At 34.8% G+C, this 12,367-nt stretch overlaps 1 protein-coding gene across 1 annotated transcript in view; it reads right to left on the reverse strand.

The window, feature by feature from the left end:
* Positions 1-12,367, reverse strand: part of DYNC2H1 (dynein cytoplasmic 2 heavy chain 1) — a 167,238-nt gene that overhangs the window by 14,375 nt on the left and 140,496 nt on the right. Inside the window, exons 86-87 of the mRNA XM_035542461.2 lie at positions 1,196-1,305; positions 772-853 (exon numbers count right to left, since the gene is read on the reverse strand). Of these exons, the coding sequence (XP_035398354.1) occupies positions 772-853; positions 1,196-1,305 (192 nt within the window). The remainder of the gene's footprint in view (positions 1-771; positions 854-1,195; positions 1,306-12,367) is intronic.

Consider the following 12,367-nt stretch of genomic DNA (forward strand, 5'->3'; position numbering starts at 1 on the left):
ATTTAAGCATAAAACAGGTGCAAAGAGATTTGGATTTAGCCAAAATAACAGTGCCATCTGAAATGCTAAGAACCTAAACTAATCATTTGAGGATTCATCTGTACCTTGCTGTCTAAGCAATCAGCAGTGACTTTATAGCTGCTGGCTGTAGCCTTAAATGTCCGTTAACAAATTGTTGGATCTTTGTCATATTTAAAGCTAGTCATATTATAACTCACTTTGTTCTGTTTACTTCCTGAAAAGTCTCATTTCAATGATTCAACAGTTACTAAGACATGGCCTTTCACTTACATTTCTATATGTATTTCCTCTTGCTATGTGTCACAAGTCTTTTAGCTACTTCCTGGACAATGGATATTAGCTAATATAATATCAGCTTCAATTTTATATAAGAGGACGATGAAGATAATGGAGCAAGAATAATTTTAATTCTGAAATTTTAAATAAGCAATCTGACTAGGGAGGGATAAAAATATAACCCCCTTTCTTCCATGCAGAATTTACTACAGAATTTTTGCACTACCGTTATTGTAGCTGTCTACAATTAACAAGCCTTTGTATTCCTGATACACCAATATATTTATAGTTCACTCTTCCAAAAAGTTTGTAGACAGATGACTTGGACTACAACTACAACTTGGACTACTAATAAAACGTCTTATGAAAATACTACAATACCTCTAATAATCTTTTTTTTTTTTTTTTTTTTTTAATATGTGAAACATTTAGGAGCAAAAGAAAAACGAAGAGAAATACTGCTAAGCACAATACCTTAACTTGGAGTTTGCCTTCCTGTATTCGCCCTTTCCATGATGCTGTAAATTTCAGACTGTCCACTGAACAGCTCATTACTCTGCAAGGGAAACACATATACAGTAAATCTTAGAGACATATAACCACAGAAAATAAAATACAAAACAAAACCAATGTAATTTCAATGTGTACCATATCACAGTAAGTCTTACTCTGAAGAAAAATACATTATGAATTTTATTTATTTAAAAAAAAATAATCAGCATTTAAACAAGAAACTCTTAACTATTGTACTTCAGTGCAAGTGATAAAAATGAGATGACTAATGACAGTAATTGACATGATTTGTTGGGTCTGTGTCCTGAAAATAAGGTAATCATCCTCACGATGTGGAGTAATGGCACATTTGCACACATATGTAGGTAGATTATTTTTCCCTCACCTTGCAGTCTCCTGGCGTAAGGCATTGAGAAATGTGTCTGGATGAAATAGCTCTGAAAGGTCGAGGGTATCTGACAGTAGTTTCTGTTTCTCTGATTTTTCTACCCAGTTCTAAAAGAGAAAAAAAAATGAGGAAAAATGAATCCTGAAGTTATTGCCTGATTTTTCATCATTTTGAGTTGATGTGGATTTGTCAAATGGTATGATTAATGACAAATTATTATGTAAATATACTGTAATGTCAAAGATGAATATTGATTTCCATTACTTCAAACTGGCAAACAGGAAACTAACACCATTTAAAAGAAAGCTAGCAGTTATGTAATGTGCAATGTGACTCACCTATTCGAAATAAATAAGCTTCTGTTCCATTCTTTGTACACTGCAGCTTACTTTGTGTGATGAAACTTTTACCAAGTTCCTAATAATCTGTTGAAATCCTATTTCACCTTTACTAAAAAGCAAGTTCATGTTTTCCACAAAAATGGTTATCATTATCATCTTTGCTTTAATGAGTTCAGACAAATAATTGAATTCCTTTCAAGCATGCTTTAAGATTGTCCTTCTCTTTTGTGTAAACTGCATATTAAATTCAAGAAGCACTTAGTTTTCAGTCTGTAGCAAGAGTTTTTGTGAGTAATAGCCACCAATTTTTTTGGAAATCTCTCAGTATTGAGCTGACACTGTCATTTTTAGTGAGTGAAGTTTCAAAGGATGTTTCAGATGTACTAGTTTAAGACATGAATTCACAGAATTTCTGATAAGATAAAAACTGACCTCTTTTACAACTGGTTGTAAATGAAAATAACAGGAGTGGAGGGAATAACTAGTCTCATTTATCCTTACCAAACATGTTGCCCCAACCTACTTTTTTACGCAGCTATGAAGCCTGTCACTATGAGCAGCAAGCCTGAAACTTCCCATCAACACGATGCCTTTTGTGCCATTGAGAGAAAAATACACACATGTTGTACTTTACTTTGCAATCCTGATAAACCATGTGTATTAATAAATGAAACCTCAAATGCTAACTCCCACATTTTCTATCGCTTTATCAAGGATGTACTCTGTTCCTGAAAGCCTTATTGCAATCCACTGTCTTCAAAACTGAAGAATCAAATGTTGCTAAACCCTATTTCGCAGCCTTCTTGTAGACTAGGTGAGATGTGGAAGATCTACTCCCATTTTAAACAGACTATATGAAATCCTTTCCCAAATCCAGAAAGCTAGGAGGAAGGGAAGGAACCTCAACAAAAAACCTCAAACAGCTCACTATACATAAACAGATAACTTTTCATCAGGGTGGACTATGTGCTTTATTGTCTTGTGAAGAAAATTCTAATGGTTGTCTGTGTTTGCATTAAGGACATGTTATTTTTCCACTCCTGTAAGTATGCAAACAGTAAGTGTCTCTAAAAAATTACCAATGCATGTAGTCAAATCATTACATTTCGTTTATTAATTTTCATTTATTTTAAAATATCTAGGTTTGGTCTTCAACTTGCAAAAAATTAGCACTACCTACCATTTTCTCATATTTGGCACTCCTATTCCCTCTCCCTCTCTCTCTCTCTCTTTTTTTTTTAACAGTTTAATCCTCTAAACACTAACGATCTCAGACTAAAGAATTTGTTCATACCAGTTATTTATGTACCCAAGCGGTTACATAACAGTATGCACTCAAAATCTGACGTTTTGAAAGTTTTGAGTCATATATTGCATATGCTCCGTAAATTTCTTTTCAGAGTATACAGCGGTACACTGTATACTCTGTATACTCTATACAGTATATAACTGTGGTACTGTAATATAAACATTAAGTTACCTCCTTGAGTACCAGCAAGTCATATGCTTCTGCACAGGTTAATGCTTAATACTAAGACAAAAAAATACTCAGATACTAAGTTTCTACACGCTATCACTAAGCAGAGGAAGATAAAACACGCTCCTCTCTAAATTATCAGCTACTAGAAGATTATGAAACTACTCTAGTTACTGAATATTAGTGAGGCATATGTAAGAGGCTCTCTTACACAAAGCACCTACCAGGCATCCATGTCTCATTTGAAAATTACTTTACTGTATTCTTTGAACTGCTGATAACCTAATTTCATAGAAGCATCTCAGACTGAAAAAATCATCCAAAATACAAGTGAATATCACGCAGGCATTGCACTGTAGGCTTTGTTGTTTTTGGAGGTGGTGGTGTTTTTCTTTTTTTTTTTTGTCAGTATGTCAAACACATCTCCATAATTTTTCCAGCATGCACAAAAACTTAATTGGTGACCTTTTTATCTATCACATCACAGCTTATGAGCCTTCAACCCAAACGATTATGAATCAGTTAGGAGATTCTTGCTTTCCATTTTCATTAGCTAAATGTACACAGTTAATGGTTCATCTGCCTGATTTTTCAATGACTTTTTATAACAACAGTCCCTTTTATTGTATAGCAGTAAATCTGCAATCAGGTTAGGGCAGATTTTGTAAATTGTTTTGTATAGTACAAGTAGACACAACTATTTCAACTTGTATTTAATATAATTATTCTACTGCTGTCATCAAATAAACTTTTAATGTAATTGCTAAAGAGAAACACCATCAGGAACATACGTGCCTATGTTCCATCCAATTAAAAGACCAGTATGGGATATATTAATTCTGAACTCATATAATTAAGTAGCACTAGGAAACTCACAATAGCAAAAACTCTCATTAGATCACAAAAGCAAAGTTTGTAATTGCTACTTGAACTGGTCTACATAAAGCAGAAGACATAACTCATTCATATTGTTTAATAAATATTTAAGATTTAAATATTTAAATATTTAAGATTTAAATGTGTTGTGGGCTAACCCCCATAGGCATCTCAGCACCACAAAGCCACTTTCTCCCTCCCCCCCAGTGGGATGAGGAAGAGAATGAGGATGGTATACGGGAAAAAAGTCATGAGTTGAGATAAAGGCACTTTTAATAAGTAGAGCAAAAGCTGCATGTGCAGACAGAGCAAGGTAACGAATTCATCCACTACTTCCCATCGGCAGGCAGTTGTTCAGCCATTTCCACGAAAGCAGGGCTCATCACACTTAATAGTTACTTGAGAATACAAACACCATAAATCTGAATGTCCCACCTTCCTCCTTCTTTCCTCCAGCTGTTACTGCTGAGCACAATGCCATATGGTATGGGACATCCATTTGGTCAGTATGGGTCTGCTGTCCTGGCTGTGTCTCCTCCCATCTACTCACTTGCAGAGCAGCACAAGAAGCAAAAAAGTTCTTGACTCATGTAAGCACTGCTCAGCAACAACTAAACCATTGTTGTGTTGTCACCACTATTTTAATAGGAAATCTAAAACATAGCACCAAACTAGCTAATAGGAAGAATATAACTCTATACCAGTCAAAAAGAGTGTTAAATGCAATAAAAAAAAAGATAATTAAATGTATTTTACAACAAAAGTTTAAAAAATATTCTTATGCTTATTCTCCTTTCCATCTTATATCATTACATGGCATCATGTTAGAGAAGTGCCATGGTCTCAACAGGCAACGACTCCCTACTAAATGGACCACGAATACATCCACCACCACTGCCTTGAAGAGATCAGGTCTTGAAGGGGAGGAACCTTAGGCTGAGCTGTGGGAAGACTGAAGTAATGTTTCTTGAAAAGGAGAACTCCTTAACAGATTAGCTATGGTATCTTCATTTCTCTCTCCTACCCCCACTGCAACAAAAATACACATTGCCTTCATTTGTCAGAATGACTTCTTATTGATCTTGGATGGCCATGTACCATTTCAGTCTGAGGTGCCTTCTTCCATCACCACTTCAGTAGACAACTTTGCGTTTCCTGCCAGGTAGGCCAAAATAATGCATTTGTCACTTGCCAGCTGGATTACAATGAGAAGACTATCATCAGCACCAAGGTGGTGTAAAATCCAGCTAATCATCGCTTTGTGGTTCAGGCCATGCCCTCCCAACTGCCTCCTCCCTCCCACTGCCCATAATATGGTGTTTAGTGGGTTTGCTGCAACTCAGGATTTAGTTTTCATGTTCAGACCAGCTAATAGTCAAGATCTAAATTCACTGAACACAGTACTCAGAATATGAATTAACAATACAGCTTTTGTTCACTGCGTTATATCTGTCAGTTAATAAAGTCTGGGAAAATGCATATGAAAGCTGAAATCAAAGCACTTTTGATAAATAGCATTTAGCTATGAAACAAAATTAAATGAATCCTGAGTCTGTCTTGGGAATGGCATATAAGTTATTTTTAAAAATAAATTCCCATTATATCAATAATTGGGTCTAGAAGTCTGAAGATCCTAACACCAAAAACATTTACATCACACACATATACAAAAAAATCTATAATATACTCTTCTTTTTAACTGTTAAATTAACACTATTTTAATATTTCCCAAATGTTTCTCAAAATGTTACTGTTACATTAAGCTAGAATTTAAGTTTGAGCTGTCCACGACAGATTAATATAGGATATGATGATTAGAAATATTGTATGAAAACTTAGCAGCAGTACCCAAAAAGCTTTGCAAAGCAATTCATATCAGAATGTTTCAATACTTCAGTTAAGGTGAGTTTCTGTTTTGTATAATAAAAGGAATTTATTTATTTATTTATTTAGCCACAATAAATCTGTATGCACAGTCTCAAGTGGTTCAAATACTATTTTTTTCACGTATCTTGACATCCAAGAAACATCTATTCCATTTTCAGGAAGAAGTCTTCCTTATCTTCTACAATCCCAAAGCAAACTGAGCACTTCTTACTGAACAGTCAGTGGAAGGAATAAAGAGGCTGCCGGATTTTCACACTATCATTTATGCAATTTTAGGCTCATCACAGTACTCCTTAACAATGAATCAAGTACTTCTCCTTCACCTGTTTTAATTCATTATGATTATATTCTCTTCTACAGTATTTTTCCCTTGCTGTGATCCCAGAAGAGATCTTTTTTTTGAAAGAGAAAATAATATAAATCACTACAGAAGTGATTTCATTTTTGTGCCTATGCAGAAAATTGTATTCAGTATTGGTCAGGAACTGTATGTAGTACAATTTTGTTTTTCGACGAGTTTTAGAGGGAAAAGTTTTAGATTCAAAGTTAATAGGGAAAAAATGCAAGACCATGGATTAGTCTGAGAGCAAACGATGTTGAGTAACTCTTGAGTAAATGGCATACAATTTGTTTCCTTGAGGTAATTTTTTCGTATGTGAAATCCTTGAGCTGTTGTAATTATTCTTTATTAATTGAGCACAGGAATACTGCAGCATTTCAGGTATAGGTTAAGGCGTTGGCACACACTACATTTTGAATGGTAAATCACAAAGGAATTTAGTTTGGAGTCTTAATTTATTTTGGTTTTGGATTTCAATATGCTATTTTGGAGCATGCAGACCAAACGTGCTGTTTTGCTTTAAATACTATTTCTTTATTTCAGTTCGACATGCCTCAGAAACTCCATGTTTGTTCAGGGAATCTGAATGCTAACACAACAGCACAGTGTAGAGCATAAAAATTCTGAGTCCATTACCATCAACATGCTAGCTAACAATGTGCCAGAAGCAGATGTGCACCAAGGCATGGCTGAGGGAAGCATTAGCAAAGGCGACTTCATTCTGGTTACTGTATTAATTAATTTTTATCAAAACTTTCCAGTGAGTTGCAGATTCCTACGTTTAACAAGAATAACAAAACAATCACCCTGCATAAGGGCTGGGACATCATTCTAACAATTTGATGATCAACATATGCCCAAAATACCTACTGTCAGCTATGTCCTACGTGATCACTACACACAGACTATGGTCCTACTTCTTATCTCCACCGATAAGAAGTTGCAGGGCACAGGAGATGGTCACACATAACATTTATTTACAGATAACGGTCAAGACTGCATACCACAAGGTGAGTTTTAATTCCTTTGCAGAGCTCTGGAGTAGGGATGCTGAAGTGTATGCAGTTGTGATGATAACAGTATGGCTGAACAGGGGTACAGAATATTCTGTGTACTCGGCACTGTCAGTGATGGGATGCACAGCAGTAACTTGTTTTATAATACCACCTTGGAGGCTATGTTATGATAAAGAGTGCCAACAGAGAGCTGCTTCCTTTGCTCTAGTTCATTTCCTCTGGTGAATACCTCATGAGATACAGATTCTCCATTAAGCATGTCCCTTAGAGTCCTTGTTCCTCTTCAGAAATAATGACCCTGCAGTAATCATTTTCTTGGATTATTTTTTTTTCTGTGTGTTTACCAGAGTCATTTGTTTTCTGTTAACACCCTCTCTGGAGGCTGCCAAAATTCAAAGAAAATCTCTCAGCCATGCCTGTGTAACAGAACTCTTCTATATTAGTAGCTATTAAGCCTGACCATACTCTCATGTATGTACACAAGGATTATCAGACATACTAAAGCACTAATCAGAATACTAATCAGAAATTGTTTAACTGTGCGGGGTGCATATCCCAAAACACACAACAGTGTAAAAGCAAAGAAAGAAATCTATTTTTCTACAAGGAAAAGGAGATCACGGAACAGAAGCTGTGTCAGATGCAGCCCCAGTGTTAAGAAAGGAACTACATGGTAGCACATGGTTTCCATGTTGTGACACAGCCTCCTGCGATGCACCATGTCGGCTCGTGCTAATGCTGCTCACACTCCACTGAGCAGAACTCTGCAACCTGGGATTCCTGCTCAGACTATTAAGATGTTTGTTCAACCAAGAATAACTTCATGTAAACACAGTGATTCAGATTTTAATATTTTTTTACAGTATCACAGCACCATGGAATCGTTAGAGTTGGAAGACCTCTGAAGATTTTCTGGTCCAACTGCCCACCCTCAAAGAAGGACTGGGCTGCTCACAGGCTTCTTCAGTGATATTTTAAATATCTCCAATGACAGAGACTCTGCAATCTTCTCTGGCTCACCTGTTCCAGTGTCTGACCACCCTCACCACAACTTCTTTCTTTCAAATGCCTAACCAGAGTTTCCCTTTTTTCAAATTATGTCTGTTTTATCTTGGCTGATCTTACTAAGTGCCACTATGTATGTCTAAGCAATACATGAGAAATTTAAAATTTTCAGGGCATATAACTAGCTATACCACCGTTGAATATTTAACATTTATGAGAGACATACAATATTGAAGTGGTACAAATCAAGTGTATATTCCTTAGAACAGATTTGACATTTGAAAAAAAAAATATACTTTTTTTTTTTTTTTAATTAAGAACTTAGCTGATTCATTAGAGAATCTTCTTTGAGGCACTGATGGGATTACCCTTTCAAAAACAGGTCATATCACAGTACTGCAAAAAAATAAGCAGCAACCTGTGCCAAAACAAACAAACAAACAAAAACAACAGCCAACCAACCAACCAAAAAAAAAAAAAAACAAATACCAGACAGTACCTTGTGCAAGAATTGTTGGTGTTGCAGTTAAAAATAAGTTTTTAAATGAAATGTGTAAAAAATCTCAGAAGACATAGTGGAGAGGTTCTAAATTTTAAAATTGCAAAAGAATTTAAGTTGGAAGGGGCCTCTGAAAGTCATCTGATCCAACCCCTGCTCAAAGTAGGGCCAACTTCAATGTCAGAGTAGGTTGCTCAGGGCAATGTCTACTCTAGTTCCATATATCTCCAAGGATGAAAATTCTACAACCTCTCTGGGCAACCCAAGCAACATTTTTTTTTTTTATACTGAACAGCCCGAAACTGGTCAAGCTCTTCAGATGTGGTTTTGAAAGTATAGAATAGGAAAAAATAATAACTGTCCTTGACCTTTAACAGGTTCCTTAAGAATTTTGCATTTCTATGATACCATGATATCAAGGATGGTGCATATTTTTAATGAATGTATGGCTAATAAGCAACACATAATTCTATTTTTGTTATTCTAATATTTCTTACTTGGTGGATTCTTCTGTTAAATATATTCAAACCATCCATTTTTACTTTCTCAGCCTGATGAGAATGAAATACACAAATACACGTAACTGAATAAATCTTTTTTTTCTAGCTTGATAAGCTACATATCTAAATAATGAACAGTATTTGTTTTAATTCTGAATTATTTACTGCATTTTACCAATTATGTAGATAATTTCAGTTGATTAAATTTATCATACAGGATCATGAAATATTAGACATGCTGTTGAAAATGGTAATTACAGAGAGCTTGCAAGAAAATACATTATCCCTATAAGGAAAATCATATACAACACTACGACAGTACAGACCTGATGGGAATTTTGAAACTCAAGCCTAGATGTAGAAAACAGATTCCTCAGTGGATCATAACTCCTAGTTCAGAGGTGACTATGTGGAATTAAAAATACAAAAATATCACTGCCTGCAAATGTGCTCTTACTCATTCTCCTCCAGGAAGGGCAAACATTGTAAAATATTTGCTAATTATATTTTTCTGTTGAATAGACTGAATACTACACTCCCTACTAAAGACCATCAAGGGTCTTACCCTTCCTGCCTTGAAGCATCTCTTAATGACTAACATGGGGTTCTAACCTTCCCATCACACTTAAGAACTCTTTTCCTTTGACTCAATGTTTTGTCTTTGTTTTTTTTCCTCAATTATGTACCTTGCTGAACATTCAGTAACATAGACCACACAAAGAAGAACACTACTAAGACAAAAAAAAAATAAAAGGAAAAAAAAAATGCAAAGGTACAAAGGAATGCCTCTGTGTTTATCCGTGTTTTAAAACATAAAGATGATAACGGTGTGGCTAAATGCACCTACAACTTGCACCGGTTGCTTCATTTGAAAATGAATTCTCAAGAGTAAAACTACTGCACGCACAACAGATAAACAATGATTTAGACAAGAATGACTCCCATGAAATTCTGCTTTTCTTTCAGCAACTGAATTCCAAATGGCAGCTCTGAAACTTTAAATCATTTTTTATATTTGTATAAGAGTACAGTACGAAACTCTGCTATCATTTCAAATTCACTTATATGGAAAATCCTTCAAAAAGAGAGGGATAGGTTAACATATAGATACATTTCTGCCTTCCTCCAAAGAAACGTCAAAAGACTGCTATTTAAGCATGATGTTTGCTTGTGGAATGGCAATGTTTGCATTAGAAAACTGGCTTACTTCAGATAAATATATATATACATATATAAATATATATCTGCAAATGCTATTTGAATAGTAGTTATATCATGTTACCAACGATCCTGACTGATTAAAATCTCAAATTAAGAAATGAAATCTTCTGTTTATTTCACCAAACCAGTTCCCACCAAAACATCTACTGTTTGTAAACAAACAAACAAACAAAACAAAAAACCCACCATGAACAAATCTAGCTACTTTTTAGTTTCAAAGCTGTCTTATTACTGTAAGAAAAATATTTCTGTGTATGTATGACTATGAAATCAAAATTATAAATTAAGCAACATAGGATTTTGAATAGATTGCTAATTACTAGTAGACCCGATATGTGTGGCAATAGGGTAGTAACCAGAAGAACAAGTTACTGCAACTGAATTGCCTAGAAGAAAGAAAAGCAGATTGAGGAAATGTACCTGCAAATTGATGTATTAGCATGTGTTGCAGGTTTCTCATTTACTAATGGCCAGAATTTAATATTATCAACGTTTTGACAGCGTTGGAGAGAGAATCATTTTCACATGCAAATGATAATAACATCTTCTTCCACTTGTATTATGATTAACTTTTTTTTTTGCTTGATCTTTTGTTAGACTAGTCTATCCATTTTATTCTCTTCTTTATATTTTGCAGCTCAGCTTTGTCCACGATGAACGAAGCAGATATAATGAAAAACAAGTTATTCGAAATTGAACAATCTACGCTTTAATTTCTATCAATTTAAATGCATACAGTTTATTTATATTTATCGTTTTATATTTATCGTTGCATCTTAAAGAGAAAAATCAGCAAATGCTGTTTATTTTATTAGATTTAATAAAGTATACAAACTACATCTTTAAATCATATACATATATATGATCCAGTTTCTTGTAAATTATGGAGTATGTAAAGAGTAACTTGCACCCACAGGGTGGAAAAAAAAAAAACAAACCACTAAATCTAGGGGGTTATTTAAACTGAGACATTTAAATAAGGAAAAAAAAAATGCATTTTATTTAATTTCTTAGAATGTGCATAGAAACAATAACTTGCTTTTTTCTTTTTTATGCAACGCAGAAGTCTTTTTATGAGTGATCACCTCTTGCAATCGATTTTCTACAGTCAGAGAGCTGAACTACTGTTTAGTGGTATGATAAAGGATGCTGTTCAAACTTCTGCTTACAAGGTAGTATTTAATAATGAAAAAAGAATAGCCATTCTCATAAAGCATGCTTAGAATTGAGAACTTAATCAACACGAGTTGAATTCTATTGAAACAGATTACATTTCAAAACATTTAAGGCTGAAGTTTAGAGAAAAGCTCATAACTTGTGAAAGTCTCACTTAACAGAGGGTCTACATTTCATTACAATTGAGCTTCAGTGACTCACAATGAAAGCAAACAGCATGCAAGTTGAGATATCTTTTACTTTCCAATGCTGCTTTTTAAAAACTGTTTTCTCCTGAATAAAACCAATATTTTCCCCTAACTTGGGATAATCCTTGCTCATTGACAAACAAACAAAAGATATTTCCATTTAAAACTGCATTGTTTGTAGATTTAGTGTCTACAGGAGCCTGCAGGAAAAGAATCATTTAATTACAAGAATCAGTGATTTCAGTACCTCTGGAAAGTAAAGCCTGCAACTGGTGCACAAAGCAAAATAAAAAACAAAACTTAAGGAACCCTTCCACCTCAGGCACCCATACATGATCTGTGAGTACATGAACTCTCTGAACATAAAAAATGCTTCAGCTTCCTTGGAAGCTGGACCTTATTCCAGTGGACAACTTCCTTTGACATATCATAGCTTGATACTTTCATCTTACATTATGTGGGGCAATTCACTGCAACCTTCAGACCTCCCATTTGGACAAATCACTACTTCTCTATACAGGCCACTACTTAATTTATGCAATCTAACTGAACCAGTGATCGAAAAGGGATAGGACGACACAAAAGTGGGATCTATCAGAGCTTCAAATTTGCCTACTCCATGAGAGAGAAAGAAAACATCTAC

Source organism: Cygnus atratus, chromosome 1, assembly GCF_013377495.2.
Source record: "Cygnus atratus isolate AKBS03 ecotype Queensland, Australia chromosome 1, CAtr_DNAZoo_HiC_assembly, whole genome shotgun sequence".
NCBI classification, from domain to species: Eukaryota; Metazoa; Chordata; class Aves; order Anseriformes; family Anatidae; genus Cygnus; species Cygnus atratus.